At 47.8% G+C, this 16,704-nt stretch overlaps 1 protein-coding gene across 10 annotated transcripts; it reads right to left on the reverse strand.

Moving 5' to 3' along the window:
* LOC123392622 (acrosin-like) lies at positions 1–16,700 on the reverse strand. 10 transcript variants are annotated; one of them, XR_006607368.1, is made up of 4 exons: positions 16,468–16,634; positions 9,616–9,816; positions 7,852–8,836; positions 7,142–7,749 (listed from the first exon to the last, which is right to left on the reverse strand). XR_006607368.1 is itself a non-coding variant. In XM_045082173.1 (4 exons), the coding sequence occupies exons 1-4, from the start codon at positions 16,598–16,600 to the stop codon at positions 8,588–8,590; spliced, it is 651 nt and encodes a 216-aa protein (XP_044938108.1). In that variant the 5' UTR covers positions 16,601–16,700; the 3' UTR covers positions 7,142–8,587. The 10 variants fall into 10 exon arrangements, 7 of the variants coding, with proteins under 7 accessions (XP_044938108.1, XP_044938109.1, XP_044938114.1 ...); XM_045082173.1 differs by adding an exon at positions 15,212–15,284 and having other exon boundaries at positions 7,142–8,831; positions 16,468–16,700; XM_045082174.1 differs by adding an exon at positions 15,212–15,284 and having other exon boundaries at positions 7,142–8,836; positions 16,468–16,700.
* Between the last annotated feature and the right edge of the window lie 4 nt (positions 16,701–16,704).

The raw sequence follows: 16,704 nt of genomic DNA on the forward strand, positions 1-16,704 counted from the left end.
TTTGGCTATTGTGGACATTGCTGCTATAAACATTCGGGTGCATGTGTCCCTTTGGATCACTACATTTGTATCTTTAGGGTAAATACCCAATATGCACGAGATAATTTTTGCCACAATCCTAGGGGCAGTATGGTAGTTAACACAGCACGAGCTGCTGAAAGAGAGAAACCACAGGGGCTCTATGCAGACGTTTATTTTTCACTCCCACAAAGTCCAATTGGTAGTAGGTGGGCGGGGGGGAGGGCAGGGAGTTTCGCGGTCAGCTTTTCCATGTGGCTTCCGAGATCACCCAGGGCACCGCAATCCAGTGGGCACATAATGAAGACAGAGAGCAGAGGACCTGTGGGAGGTTTTAATGGTAGCAGCTCTCCTTACACCCTTGCTCCACTGGCCAGAACTCAGTGCTGTGGCCACCTCACCAAAATGCAGAGGAGAGCTGGGGAATGCAGTCTCTGGCTTGTGAGTTTCCAACAGGAACTGTCCTGTAGACCAGCTATGCAGACCCCGGGGGCAGTTATCCATCTCTGCCCCAAGCCATTACCATCCTCTGCATTTTACAGATGAAGAAATGAATCTCAGAGAGCCTTAGTGACCTGTGAGAAGTCTTGCAGCAAAAAGCACTGTCAGATTTTCTGACTCCCATCCAAGGACCTTTCCTCCACCCAAGTGTTTCCCAACCTTGCTGTTTCCTAAGAATCAGCCATGGTACTTGTTAAACATAAAAGTCCCAGAATGTTTGGGGGAGAGTGTGGTGACCTGTATTTTCATCCAGAACCCCAGAGGATTCTTCTCTCAGGCTCTGTACCAGGGGCTGTATCATCTGGGGAGCTTCGTGAAATGCTGATCTCTTGGCCCTCACCCCCGGATTTCTGATTCAGCGGGCCTGCTGGGAGGGGTCCTGAAGTTGACATTTTATATACTCCCACGTGACTCTAATGTGCAGCCAGGGCTGGGACCCTCTGCTCCCACACCAAATTAGGCTGGTAAGTTGTTCAAACTAAAGCAGTGAGAGAGAGAGAGAGAGAGAGATCAGTAATTGAGTCAGCACTTTAAAAACTCTTCAAGTGAGTCTAATGCACAGTCTAGGATGAGACCTTCTCAATAAATGGACCAGAAGACTGATGAGTAGGTTTGGGGTAAGCCCAACTTTCCATATTTTTAAAGCTCCTCCAGGGTATTCTGATACCATTGCCCTAGGGCTCTGCTACTCAAAGTGGCCTCTGAAGTATCAGCACATCTCTGGAAGCTTATAAGCAGAATCTCGGGTTCTCCCCTAGACCTGCTGAATTAAAATCCCCGGGAGATAAGCGCCCACTCTAGGCACACAGGCTCTTTTTTGGAAGGACAGCCGATTAGGTCCTCCAATCAGCGCTGGCTCGCCTTCTCTCCACCCCCAGCTACCCTCCCGAAGCTTGCAGGAGGTTTTCTAGTGTCACTAGCATAATCTGCCCTCAAAGGTCTGGGCCTCGCTGCCGTGACCATCTGTTCGTGGACACTTTGTTTGGTCTGGGCATGCGCATGGTCTGATGAATCGACAGGGGACTCGCAGGTCCTTTCTGCCAGGGAAGGACGTCACAGATGCTGGGTACTGTCTTGGGGGCAGACTATGGGATTGGGCGCTCCACCTGAAGATCTAAAGCTCTTTAGATCTGCAGGTTGGAGAATAGAGCAGACCTGTCTTGTGAGGTTCTGGGGCCAATCAGAGGAAGCTACAGGGAAGAGGGTTGCAGTTCAACATAGGGAAATTTTCAGAGAAGCGGGGGCCAAATCGAGGGTCGTAAGCTTCCTGTTCCCCAAAGAGGACAGAATGGCCTTCATGCAGGGGCACTCAGAGGCAATATCTGGATTGAGCTGAGACCCAGAAGGTGGGGAGGCGGAGTCAAGAAGAGCCCGGGGAGGGAGATGACCCAGGGTTCTGATGCACCAATCACGCATGAAGGCAGTTTGCTTAAACACAGATGACTGTTGGTGTGTGAAATCATTTCCATCTTGGTCTCCACTAGTTTGAAAGCCGTGAGGTCAGCGGCTGAGCTGCCTGCAGAGTCCTCAGCACCTGGCACAGATACAGTAGCATCTGTCCAGTAAATACTTGTTAACTTAAACGCAAATGGCTGAACATGAACATTAATCTATTTGTCTCTCATTGGCAACTTTTGAACGCTGTGGGATAATCTGGCATCCCTTCGTGCCCTTTAAAGCATCTTTGTCAGGTGTTCAAATTGTCCATTTTTCTGCTTGCTTTCTCATTAAGTGCTAATTCTTTTTCATCCAGTTTTATCTGCCTGACATTCTTGGCGATGGAAAAACAACTCCTAGATCCTAAATGGCCCATGAAGGGGGACGGTCATTAAATCATTCAGGGACTCTCCTCCGCAAAGCCCACCCACCAATGGAGCGAGTTAGGGATGTCTTATCTGGAAGGATCCCAACAAGATGCCAACAGCATGGTCTCCAGGTGATGTTCTCCATGATCTAAATTGTGCTCGGTGTGACCTTTTTTCTGTTCTGAACATCTATTACTTTTGAACAAGAAAAACTGACCTGCAGGCATTGGATTGGTTTCAAACTCTATTTTATTTTTTAAAAGATTTTTATTTATTTATTTGACAGACAGAGATCATTAGTAGGGAGAGGCAGGCAGGGAGAGAGAGGGGGAAGCAGGCTCTGCACTGAGCAGAAAGCCCCACTCAGGGATCAGTCCCAGGACCCTGGGATCATGACCTGAGCTGAAGGCAGAGGATTTAACCCACTGGGCCACCGGGGTGCTCCTTAAACTCTATTTTAGATCTCTTATTTTAGCCAGCTTTACCTAGGTGGCGATGTTATTATTTGAGAAAACTGCATATGGAAGAACAGAGTAAATGCTCCCAATAACTACGTAAAAAGGAAGCTGAGACCCAGAGAAATAAAGTGACTTATCTGTCCCAGGATAGATGAGGCAAGAGCAGAACTCAGGCCCTGCCTTGCAGGTGGGTGTTCTTTTTTTAAAATTTTCCTTTTTAAAGATTTTAATTATTTATTTGAGAGAGACAGAACAGGCGCCGGAGGAGGGGCTGAGGGAGAAGCAGACTCCCCGTTGAGCAGGAAGCCCCACTCAGGGATCAGCGCCAGGACCCTGGGTTTATTACCTGACCAGAACTCAGACACCTGACCAACCGACTGAGCCACCCAGGTGCCCCAGGTGTTCTTTCTTGTACATCACTCCCTGTCCTTCCCACTGGGAACCCCTTACTGCTTTCTCTCACTAGATCAGCAATGCAGGGCTGTCTCAGGCATTCATGGCCTCATGGGTTGGCTATTTCATTTCTCAGGCAGGATTTCTGTATACTCCAGAATAGAGAGAGCCATCAGACCAGGTAGCCTGCACATATGCCGTTGCTTACTGGAAAACCACAACAGGCTACAGATCAAATGTACAGAACTTCTGGTGGAAGCCTGTCCCTGGCACCAGGGCCACTTTGAAAGTCTGCTGTTAGGGGCACCTGGGTGGCTCAGTGGGTTGAGCCTCTGCCTTCGGCTCGGGTCCTGATCTCAGGGTTCCGGGATCAAGCCCCGCATCGAGCTCTCTGCTCAGCAGGGAGCCTGCTTCTCCCTCTCTCTCTCTGCCTGCCTGTCTGCTTGTGATCTTTCTCTGTAAAATAAACAAATAAAATCTTAAAAAAAGAAAAGAAAAGAAAGTCTGATGTTGGGTAATCTGCAAAGGCTGCAGGCAAGTCTGTGCCATTTCTGCCACATGGGATATTTTCTTGGGAGCATCCAGGATCGCTGAGAAGTTCTTCATGGACACTTCCTCCAGTCTGGTTCTGGCTTTTCTGAGCCAAGTACAAGGTGCAGGCCACTTCTCCAGGAGTCCTTGCTATGCTGAGCAGGGTTTAGGACCAGGATCCACTCACTTCCCATTTGACAGGATCCAGCAGGCGGAATATGAAAGCTTTCACACTGCCCCAGAAGCTATGGCAGTGGCTTCAGGCTCTGCAGAAGCACCAAGGACCGGACTCCGCTGTGACAGGCTACAAAATTCACAGGGTGAATGTATCTCAGGTTTCATAGCTGAGAAATAAGCATAAGGATTTTTTTTTCTTTTTTTTTTCTGGCATCTTGGGCAGATGGGTCCACGGTGGCTATTTTGGGTGTCCTAAGGTCAACTACAGAATACATTTCATTATGGGGCCCTGGTCTGTGATAAAGAGTATGTCTGGGCTAAGATGATTCTCGGAGGCGGTTCCTGGGTTTGGGTGTCCCCTGGGAAAAGGTGTTTTGGAAGTGCAGCAGGGAAATTCTGAAGGCCAGAGGATGAGAGACTTTAACCTGAAGCACTGAAAGGTTCTCAAGGGCCACCCTGAGGAGTTCTTTCTACACCTTACCAGGGAAAAGACAAGAGACAGGCACTTATACGACTAAATCTTAAGAACAGACTGCATAGTAATAATCAAAGAGGTGTTGATTTAAAAAAAAAAATCTTCAGTGGCTTTGCGAGAAAATTATAAAAATACTACACATTAATCGTAACAAATTCAAATAACACATAATGTAAGAAGTAAATATAATTCCATTTTCCTAAACAGATACAAAATAAAAGAAGGTATCATTTTTTAGACTACCAGATAGGCAAGCTTAAAAAAATGGCCAACTCCAGCACTGGCAAGGGTGTAGGCCAGGGTTTTTGAACCTCAGCACTCCAGACATAATTTTCTTTGTGGTGGCGGCTCTCCTGTGCTACACTACGACCTTTAGCAGCAACCCTGGCCTTTACCTGCCCCCCCCAACCCCAATATCTCCAGCGCTACCTCCTGGGCTGTGACAACCAAGAGTATCTCCAGTCATTGTCAAATGGCTAGGGTGCGGGGAGGTGCAAAGTGACCCTTTGCCAAGAACCACTGTAGGCAAATGGACACCCCAAACACCACTGGTGGGAGTGGAATCTGGCAGTTTAGCATACTTATCAGATATTAAAATGTGTGTCACAGAGCACCTGAGTGGCTCAGTTAAGCACCTGCCTTGGGCTCAGGCGATGATCTCGGGGTCCCAGATTCGGGCCCTACATTGTCGGGCTCCCTGCTTAGCAGGGAGGCTGCATCTCCCTCTTCCTCTGCCCCTCTTCCTCTGCCCCTCTTCCTGCGCATTCTCTCTTCTACCAAATAAATAAATCTTTAAAAAAGAATTTTGTGTCACAAGGACACAAATGTAGAGTTTACGTTTACAGGAGTACAAACTTGTTCAATAAGCACTAATGATAATAATGGATAATGGCACTCATGGTTAATGCAGCACTCTTGGTAATATTTTAAAAACAGGTAATAATATAAATAACATTGGTAGGAAATTGGTTAAATATCTATCTATCTGGCTGCAACATGTCCAGACATACAACTGAATTAGGTCTGATACAGAGAGGTCTTCAAGACAAAATTGTTATTGGGGGCTTTGTGGGGAGACCTGGGGGGCTCAGTCAGTTGGGCATCTGCCTCAGGTCATGATCTCAGGGTCCTGGGATCGAGTCCTGTCAGGCTCCCTGCCTAGCAGGGAGCTGCCTGTCCCTCTCTCCCTGCTCCGCCCCCATTCTTGCTCTCTCTAATAAATAAATAATCTTAAAAAATATTATTATGGGGGAAAAAAGCAAGGTGCAGGAGAGTGTATAGAACATTTTTGTAAAATGTAAAGAACAAAATTGTATGAGTAAGTGTGTGTGTGTGCGCGCGTATGTGTGTGTGTAGAAAAATACCTGCATCAAAATACATATGGATATGTGGTTTTTAAAAAAGATTTTATTTATTTGACAGACAGAGATCACAAGTAGGCAGAGAGGCAGGCAGAGAGAGAGGGGGAAGTAGACTCCCCGCTGAGCAGTGAGCCCGATGCAGGGCTCGATCCCAGGACCCCAAGACCACGATCTGAGCCAAAGGCAGAGGTCCAACCCACTGAGCCCCCCGGGCACCCCTGGATACATGTTTTTAAAGCCTGGAAGAAAGTGCACTAAACCACAAACTGTGGCTATCTTTCTGTAGAGTAGGATGGAGGAGGTGCGGGGGAACATCTGGGATTTTCCATCTCTACTTTAATATTTTATTTATTTATTTGACAGAGAGATCCATCTCTACTTTAAATATTTCAGAATCACTTGTATCATTTTATAACAAGGATGTTGCAAAATAATAAAGATAAAAATCAAAAGAAGAAAAGGAAACCAGAAGAAAAAGAGAGGGACCATGGTTGGAGTCCTGCCTGCTCTCACCTGGAGCAAGGAAACCTGGCTTAAAGTCTTGCCCTGCATGTCGAAAATCCCAAGACAGCATCAGAGGCCAACCAGCCAACCAACCCTATAACTCACCAGCTCAACCACTGGCTTCTCCTCTCTGGGCCTCATCTGTTAAATGGAGGTAAATGTACCTAACTCCCAGGATTGTTTTGAGGTTCAAAGGAATCACGTTTGCAAACGCATTTCATAAAATAGAAAACACTTAAAAATGTTTGTTGGTTTTATTTTGGCAAAATAAAACTCTAGCTCTCTTCCTGTGGGGTTAGAGTAACACTCCTGGGGTCAGTACAAGACAGAAGACACTGAATGGAAATCCAAACCTGAAATATCGTGAGAGATTTGCAGTATGCTGCTATAGGTTGAGAAGGACACACAAGAGTCCAGAAAATGGGTCCGTCTAACTAAGCTAGTACCTTACCTGAGCCAGGTTCCCATCAAACCTTTTACTGGGCTCTGGAACCTGTTCTGTCACCAGGGAGAGGTGCCAAATGCTAATCCAGGAAGCAAGAAAACCCAATGGGGTGTATTTCCAGCACTGTGGATTATATTTCTACCCACAGGAAGAAAGTTAGTATGTCTGTCCAGGGCTTAGGGGAGCACTCACTTAACTTATTGGCATTATACAAAGTAATGTATGCAGAAGCACCCAGGGCAAGGTTCTGCCTCCTACCAGCCCAGTGAAATGTGGTAAAGGCGACCCTGTCAGCGATGGCAGATAAACAAGCTCATCTCGCTGCTGGAGACGGTGGTGCGGTGGCCCGAGTGTGTGTGCTTGATAACCTTGCCTTTACGCAATTTCTCATTTACTGGAAACTTGAAATAGCTCGTCCCTTCTTCAGGTGTAAAATCCTATTCTAAGGAAACCATCAGACTCATAGTCAGATGTAGATATAGACACTTACAAATACACACACTTTAATTGTACATATACACATAATAAGCATTTTCAGCTCAGAGTTATTAGAGAAATGTACCTACCCCAACTGTCAAAAAATAGAGGAAAAGTCACCTACAGAAGAAATCATGAATATAAGTAATCGGCTATTATACAGTCATTAAAATCACGTTTTTGAGGAATATTTTGTGACCTAGAAAATGTTTACGATAGTTAATGGAAAGAAGCAGAATATTAATCTGTAAACACACTTTATCAGTAATTAACATATATACATTTATAATAAGAACAATAGCAGCTACAACATACTGGATGCTGGGAGCCAGGCAGGGTCTCATCCCATTATTCACGCAACACTCTCCAAGCCCTCTGAGGTGGGTACTTGCATTACCCCCCTTTCTCAGAGGAGCACGCTGAGGCCCAGGGGCTCGGGCAGCACGTCCAGGGCTGCACAACGGGGCAGGCGGGAGGCTTGATCGCTAACAGAGCCAGTCTGGCTCTTAGGCTCTCTGTGGCACTGGGACAAAATGCTCGCCATGGTCATCGCCAAGTGCTGGAGCTGAACATAAACTTTTCTTCTTGATATTTTCCACATTTTCTACAGAGGTACATTTTTCTTTTGTTAAAAGTAGCTTTTGTGACAAAAATAATATAATAACACATTAAAAATACTTCCAAAGTACAAGGGGTATTAAATTACCTGGGGGCCAGATGGATGGGAGGTGGTCAGTCAGATCCGGTTTGATCTGGTAACACGGAAAGGGATCAGGAAAGGCCAGAAGACTAGGCTTAGGGGAAACATGGCCGGTAGATGCTGAACACATCTCATTTCAGCAGGTGTTGTGGGACATCCACGTGGAGATAAGCAGAAGGACAGGGGACACAGAGGTGCGGTGGTGGGGTCAGGGGTCGCAAACAGGGCGCACCAATCTGGCCATTTTGACATGAAGATTATTATGAGCTAAAGGTGATGGAGACCCTATGGGGTCAAGAGAAACTTTTGCCCCTCCCTTAACTCTACAGAAGAATCTAAACCGGGGGTCTCTCCCAAAATGGGAGTTAACAGCAGAGATAAAGTTTATGTGAGTTACCCATCTGCACGGCAGGACAAACATCTAATTACCAACATTCTCTTTTCTTCCCACCACGAGGTACATATGTCTCCTCTGAAGTCCCAGGCTCTGACCCTCTTTGCTTTAGTTCAGGATGGCACACAGACCTCATTTTGCCTGTCTGTGTAGATTCCCTGCGTGTACACTATTAAATTTGATTTCTTCCTGTTAATCTGTCTCAGGTCAATCTGATTCTTAGTCCAGCTAGAGGGACCCTTGAAAGGGATAGGAAGCCTTGCTCCCGGACTGTCGGGAGCCAGTACAGGAGGCCTACTCTAAGAGCTGTAAGGGACTGAATATGATTGGCTGTTCATTTAGGTCCACTCACGCGGGAGGTGCATGAGCACTGCGGTGATTGGCTAGGCGGGCTAAGCTGCCGGTGTATATATGCTTGAATGTACTTGTAGAGGGGCGGGCCGCCGGGAGCCAGGCTGCCCCGCGCTGGCCGGAGGGGGCCGCAGCCCGGACCATGGCAGCGGCGGAGGCGGCGGGCGCCGAGGGAGGGCACGCGGCCCTGGAGGCGGTGGCGACGCCCGAGCGGGCCAGCGGGAGCTGCGGGAGCTGCGTGCTGTGCTGCGCCAGAGGGGGAAGAAGATAAAAAGAAGCCATTAAAGAAGTTTGCCTCCACGCGTGTCTCCGTGTCGTTCTTGCGGGCCGAGAGCGACACCCAACCGGGAACATATGGGCTGAAGATCGAGAAGTCGTGTCAAGAACAGTTATCACCAAAGCTGTGGAAGACATTTCCTGTCTCCATCTTCCTGTTCCCTCTATCCCTTTCTGTGGGTAATAGCAACCCACATTTCCTTTGGAGAAATGCCCTACCCGTTCTCTGTAGTCTGGTGAGTCTGGTGAGTTGGGCGAAGTGTCTGGCTCTCTAAAGGAGAGAACATTTCTTGAGGTCAAATCCATACTGCAGAGCGGCAGGCCTGCACTGCCCCGGCCATTTAGTGAATGGCCTTTGCTGCTTGGGAGCCATTGCTCAGCTCTGAGTATGAAATTCAATTTTCTTGAGTCCATAGTGAGATAAGAGTCTTAAAATCTTGCTTTTGGGTGAGGAAAAAAGATTTCCTAATTTCCTAACGCTCTGTAGATCAAGAACACAAGTTGAGGGTAAGAGGACAGAGATCTCCTATCAGCCCCAGTGCAAAGATGACACACTGTCAGATTAAAGCTCCCATAGGGCGGGAAGGGACGGACAATGGCCTTCTGGGCCTGCCCAGGAGAAAAAGCAGGACAAGCGTTCGGGTCTGCCCTCCCTAAAGGCCCAATCCCCCGTGTGGGGCTCAGAGGCACTTAGGTTTGGAGGAGGCTGGTGCCCCATTCCCTAAGCAGAGCCAAGGGAGAGCACTGACCTTTCCGGAAGACTCCCGCTGGCTGGGCTGCAGCACCACGGTGGCTCCTCGGCTGGAAAAGCAGCCCCAGGTGAGGCGGTAGACAAGGGCAGTTCTCTCCTTCCCCTTCCGCCGTGTGCCATGTGGGAAATCCCGAAGTGTACGCCTGCCCCAGGGAGGTGCTGGGCGGACGAGGCAAGGTCAGGAGGCAAGCTGAGAGGGCTGTGGTACACAAAGAGCTCACGATTAGAAACCCTGGAAATGTTCGTGACTCTGCTCGGGAAGGAAATCGGGCCGGCCCGGTCTTGGCGGGCCCCCCCAGAATCCACAATGCCAAGGGATAAGTCTAGAGCAGCCACATGGCAGGGAAGACCAGCAACAGGAAGGGAACACATCTGAACCACAAAGCTTGTCTGCTGCGCACCCCCCCTGCCCACTTGGGGTAGAAGTTGGGATAGAAGGAGAAGGGAGAGGGGAGAAAACCCTGAAATACTGAGTATATTTGTGCAGAACAGTATATGAACTGGAAGAGAACCCCCCCCCCTGCCAAGGACTGGCAGAATGGAGTTTGAGATCCAGGTGGGAGGAGTGAAACACAGGACGTTGCACGGTTTTGGACCAGAGCAGCAGTGGGTAAAATCTGCTGCCGTGAAGGAGCCAAAGAACTTGACTATTGCCGAGGGGCACAGAATGAAGAATGGGCCTAAATCACTCTGATGACGATGCCCCAGAGAAGCTGCCTGGGAATTCCTGGCAGCTGGCAGAGGCTCTGGTCTCCGGTCTGAGAAGGCCTGGTTATTCAGCATTCCTGTTTGCTGAGTGACCTGCCCGATATCTTTTCCAAGAGAGCCACAGATTTTCTCCTCTCAGAAAGAGCATTATCCTGGACAGGAGATGAGAGGAGTTGGAGGCAAGACCCCTGAGGACCAGCAGCTGGGGGGGCAGCAGCTGAGAGCAGGGCCACAGAAGCCAGAAGGGGACTGGAGTTAAGGAGGTCATGTCCAGTGTCAGTACTCAGAACTCAAGCACCCTAGTACTGAGAAAGAGGCCACGAGATTCAGCAACAAGGAAGTTCCTTGTGACCTTGGCAGGAAGGGTTTTGGTGGGGATGGAAGTTGGGCTGTAGTGGGCTGGAGAGGGAGAGAGAGAGAGAGAGAGAGAGAAGAAAAGAAGTAGAGATACTGACTGTGGTTTTAAGGACAGGAGCTTTGGGGGGATCTGGGTAGAAGCGGACTTTGTGGGTTTGGGTTTTTTCTCAGTTTTTATGTTTTAAAGGATGCGAGAAGATACCGTTATGTGTCTCCATGTATGGAAAAATGGAGTGTTCCCTTGAGAACAGGGGGCAGGATGGGAACCAAAGTGGTGTCAGAGTCAAGACTGGTCTCAGGGAGAAGGGGAGGGACTGGCTACAGAGACGGCCATGAGGAAAGGACGCAGAAGACCTCACAGCCAACAGCTTCCGAGGACACAGGTGCCCCTTTCCGGTGAAACATTTTCTTTTTCCCCAGGCAGAATTAGACGCTCACGAATGTAATAGCAGAGAATGAAGAAACACCCTGACAAATGATAGCTAAATGTCAACGCTTGAGAAGGCAGGCCGGTGAAGAGACCACGCAGTGCAAGGAAAGAACTCCTGGAGTTAGGCTGAGCCGGGAAACCATCACACAGCAGTTCACACGTAGAGTAAGTTGAAGACTTATCAAGACTTAACTCAAATTAAAGAACTCAAACCGCCCACTGGGAACTGGAAGATACAGTAAGTGCGAGTCCGTAAAAATTTAGCTCAACAGCCTTGTAAAGACCCTGAGTCTTTACGTTTTCGGTGGTTGTTTTGCGGAGGTGATACATCATCGGGATCCAACAGTCAGGACATAAGGTGCGGACCGACCCCATCCTGCCCCATTTATCTGCCTGAGCCTCGGATACCTCCACGGGGCTGCCCCACAGATCTCTCAGGTTTAGTGAGTGTAAACTCGGCTCCTCATTTAGAGGATCTCACTAGGCAGGAAGGCAGAGCGGTCTGAAGACTGCCTTGGTTCAAATTCCAGACCCCACTTCCTAGCTGTGTGACCTCAGAAAAGTTACAGTGCTTCTCTGTCGATTTCCTCATTTGGAAAATGAAGGTGATCATGGTACTCTCGTCAGACTGTTGAGAGGATCAGACTGAGTTTGCTGATAGCCAGCAAGAGCTGTAAGAGTATGAGCTTTTATTATTATCCCCCATTTAAATGTTGTTTTCCATCTGTTCACTGCCAACTGGATTCAGCGGGGTGACACATCAGAAATAGGCAACAATACCTAATCAGTGGCTCAGACCAGAAAGCAGATTTTCATTATCCACTTTCGCTCACTGCCCACCCTGTTCACATATAATCTCTCATGGAAGCCTGATGTATTAAACTTTCAATCTGCTACCCTGCCCTCCAGTCCTACGGCCACCTGCTCTTTCCATCGCTGCCAACTCAGGCCCGGATCACTGCGCCATCCAATTACAAGAGTAATCGTTCTAAGATAAAATGGTCATTTCTCTTCCCTTCCGTAGTCCCCACGATTCTGAAAATAAGCCCCCTGACACAGCCTCTAAGATGAAGATGCTTCAAGATGGGATTCCTGCTATCACCTGCACTTCAAGCTCCCGCTCCCCAATGCCCCAAAGTTTTTACTGGCTTCCTGGATTGCCCTCCCTAGTGAATGGCGCCACCTACTGTCCACTCATTCACTCGGGCCAGACATCTCTGACCAGCATGCCCAGGCAAGACCCACTAATCTTAGATGCCGTGTCCCCTTAGGTACCTCTCCCCCCTCCAGCCACTGTTCTAGCTCTGGTCTTCATTTACATTAATTCAAATGTCTACACACTGGCCTTTCTTACATCCCCCTCCTTCCTCATCTACTTTCTTTTCTTTTCTTCTTTTTTTTAAGATTTTATTTATTTATTTGACAGAAAGAGATCACAAGTAGGCAGAGAGAGAGGGGGAAGCAGGCTCCCTGCTGAGCAGAGAGCCCGATGCGGGGCTAGATCCCAGGACCCTGGGACCATGACCTGAGCTGAAGGCAGAGGCTTTAACCCACTGAGCCACCCAGGCGCCCCCCTCATCTACTTTCTAAGAGGCTGCCAGAGTGACATAAATGGTCCTCGGGCACATCACTATTTTGCTTAAGGGCAAAATGCAAGCTATTTACAGGACTCTCTCCTTGAGTTGGCTTGGGCTCTCTCCAGTCTCATCTTTGTCCTTTCCCACATCCCAGGTCAATGTCTGACTTTCAAGTTTAGACAGAACCTCCTCCAGAAAGCTTTGTCTGAGACATCCCCATACATCTCCAGACAGGGTTAGACAACCCTTCCGGGGGCCCACAGGGCACCCTGTGCCTTGGCTTATACACAGCACAGGGCAAGCAGCACGTATTCACTTAAGTCTATAGAAAGAAGAGAAGGAACTGGGGACAAACCAGGCTACTAGACACACTGCAGTCCCACGGCAGAGACCAGGACGCAGCTCTCTTCCCTCTGCAGACTTCCAAAAGGACACCACACATTTATTCCGCACTACCGCACTGCTTTGATAACAGAAGTATTTCATAACAGGATAATGGTGGAGGATTAAAAATATTTAAATAGTTTCTGGCACATGGTGAACTTTCAATGCTTTCACTTGACAAGGAATTACTGAGTGCCAACTCTGTGCCAGGCAAGCATTCGGGGCTTGGGCATAGGCTGTATTTTCATCAGCTCTAAGACACTGCTATTTTAGACTCCCCATTTATTGAAGGTATCATCAAGAAAAAAAAATAAATGTTACCAGGACACAGCTGTCAATTATAGGACACATCCATTTTTTTTTCAGAAGGCTAAACTGTGGGAAATATCACCTAGAAGTCAAAGAGGAAAGTACTGATAAACAAGAGACAGTCTCTGTTCTTAGCTCACTTCTATTCCAGTGAGGGGAGTGGTAACAAATATATATTGCCAGGTACTCTAAGTGCTATAATGAAAAATAAAGCCAGTTCAAGGGCCACAGATGAAGGGGCTTTTGGGGTAACCAGGAAAGGCCCTGATGGGGGAACCGGTACGAGCAGAGACTTGAATGAAGAGGGGAGTTGTGGGTAACAATGTTCCAAGCAGAGGGAACATCAAATACAAAAGACCTGAGAGGGAAATGTGCCTCGTAAGTTCAAGAACAGGCAAGTCAAGTGCAACTGGAACACAGTCCCACACCGTAGGCAGCACAATTCTTCAAGCCCAATGTAGTTCCCAGGTGAAAGCAAGTATGCCTGATCTAGTTAGGGTGTGTAAGGGAAGATGGGTAGAGGCTAAGAAATGTGGCCTAACTCAGTGACCAGGAAGGTGGGTTGTAGAGTCAGATGGCCTAGATTTGAATCCCAATTCTGCCACTTCCAAGCTATGTACCTTGGATGAGTTATCTGGCTGCTCTGAACCTTAGTCTACTCAGCCGTAAAGCGGACAAAATAAAAGCAACTACTTTGCAAGTTGGTTACAAAGATTAGATGAGACAGCCCTTGTACGTCAAGATACAAATGATCATTATCATCACCATCCTCTACTCCAAAGTCATTTCTAAAACTGTTTTCAAGGTAAAGAATAATGTACTTGAGCCTTGAAACATTTACTGCAACTATACCAGATTACCAACTGGTAGGATGGCAGCCACATGGTTGGGAAAATAAATTTTTTTGAAGGTTCTGAACTTGCCTTTTCCAAAGTTTTTTTTTTTTTAAATCAAAGTTATCTTCCATGCATATTGATTATTTTTGCAGTATAATTTGACGAAATGAAGTCCTCTATTCAATCAGTTATAAGATACATAGAATAGGAAGCACTGCTAAAGTAATTTTACAGCTACCATAGCTTTCTGATAAAATGATATTACTATGTGCATTAAGTTAATACCTAGTCAATTTCCTAAGTACATAAAGTCTGCACATAAATCAGGGCTTTTTCCAGGGTTGGAAAGACCCTCCCAGTGTTCCTAATACATTAGCAATAATATAATACAATAATAATTTTTGTTTCTTCAGATCACATGTTTTCAGCTTCTCTATCTCATTCTGTCATGAAGTGCCACATAGTGAGCCAGGCCTGTCTGTGACAACTTGAAATTTTAGGCCATGGCAGGTCATGTGAGTTAATGGACTTCAGACACATTCCCCAGAGGTTCCTGCCTTCCAAATACTCCCTGAGTAATGAGCCACATTCACAGAAAGGATCTGACTTTATGATGGAGATAGGCTTACATGAAACACTTAAAAAAATTTTTGCTTGTTAGTATTTAATGCCATAATGGAAGGAAATAAGGTAGAATGAAAATTTCACCGAAACTGTATTTAGCAGCTAACCTCCAGGAATTGCTGGGCTTCGGGGATTCCTGACTGATCTATAGTCCTTGCCTTCAAGTATGCAGCAGTTTTACCAGAAGCAGTATTTTCAGCTTAATAACACATATTTAGTCTTGATGCAACTCACTCTGCAATTCCAGAGGGGAAAAAAAAATGCAGCCCATTTTCCTCTTATTTATTCTTTTCTAAGAGATGCTGAGAAATGGGTAGCAGTGGATGGACAGGCTTTTGAGACAGATTAAATCCTGACTCAATCACTTACCAGCACTGGGTGACAGCACAAGGGGAGCTAGATAGGACAAGGGATCTAACATCTGAATCCCAAGTATCCTCATCTGTAAAATGTATAAAATCACAAGAATATTAAATGAGAGAACACGTACATTGCTGCTGCGTGGTAGAGGGTAGCCATTATTATTAGCATTATTAGGTTTGATGTTGGAACTTCACAATTAACAGATTTTTTCCCCATCCCTTGTCGGTTAATGAGGCTTTGGTAGGAACAAGGAGAACTTAAAATGTTTTAACTACAACCGACTACATGCTTTAGGTTTAACATTCTTATACAACGACCTGTAGATTCCGTTCCCAGACATGGGTCAGGCATTCCAAGGTCTGGCTGTAGTTAAGTTGGACGGACTAAACTATTTCCATCAGCCTATCTACTTTGGCGACGATACCTAAATATCAGGGGCTGAGAAGACCTAGTTTGGGCTCAGGTAACAACCCTCACCCTAGTGTTGGGCCAGAACCAACTCCAGCCAATTCTATTAAGGAAAGCCATCTCTTCCACAAAGCTCGGAGAAATACAAATGTTTAACCTGGGTACGGTGAATGCGGAGAGGCACCGCTATGTCAACAGAATCCGTCCCGGGGACCCGCACGCGGTGGGGTGGGGGTGGGGGGAGTGGTGATTGCAACTGTTGCACACATCACCTCTTCTTTGCCCTTCACCTGAGCAACCGTCAGAGTCCTACAAATGGAAAGATGCCTTAAAGTCACCTAGTGAGGTGAACTGCCCCATAAACCTTTTTGCAAAATTTAGTGTGTAGGGGCCTTTCTCCGTCGAGTTCTCACTAGCTTTTCCAAGCAGCCCGCGTCTGAAAAAAACGAGATTCGCTGATAAAGTCCACTTCCTCATTTAACAATTGGAGAAACTGAGGCCCAGATATGTAAAAGCAGTCGTCTCAAGTCAGACGGAGGCATTATAGCCATTCCAATTCCGGCCTCACGTTCGTGACCCTGGCCGCGCCTGATAACCTCCCCCGCTTCCCTGCAGGCCAGGAGACGAGGGCTTGCGTCCGAGCTCTGGAGATGTTGCAGGCCGTCGGGTTCCTTCGCACCGAGACTCGGGCCAAGAGCTCAGCGGGGTCCCGGTGCCGCGAAGATCCCCCTACCCCGCACTCGGTCCCCGGAATTTCCGTTGCCATGGCGACTCCGGGGCGAGCACCAGACCCAGGGAGACCTTGGAAAGCGAGGCGACTGGACGACTGCAAAGAACAGCGCCTACTCACTCACCTGACACAGAGGAAGCGGGCACGCCCCACACTCCAGTCCCCAGCGAACCCGCGGAGCACCGAGGATTAAGCGAGGAGAATAACAGGAAATGACGTACACGCACGTGCTTCCGAGAGGGGCGGGTACAGGGCATTTGAGAGGCAAAGCCGGTGCCCCGCGCCTGCGCAGCCACCGCCTGCTGCGCTGCCGAGTCACTGGGGTGGGAGGAGCATGAGCAAGGGGCGGAGCGCGTGGCTG

This window comes from Mustela putorius, unplaced genomic scaffold (assembly GCF_011764305.1).
Source record: "Mustela putorius furo isolate JIRA1106 unplaced genomic scaffold, ASM1176430v1.1 tig00000592_pilon_pilon_pilon, whole genome shotgun sequence".
Lineage (NCBI taxonomy): Eukaryota > Metazoa > Chordata > Mammalia > Carnivora > Mustelidae > Mustela > Mustela putorius.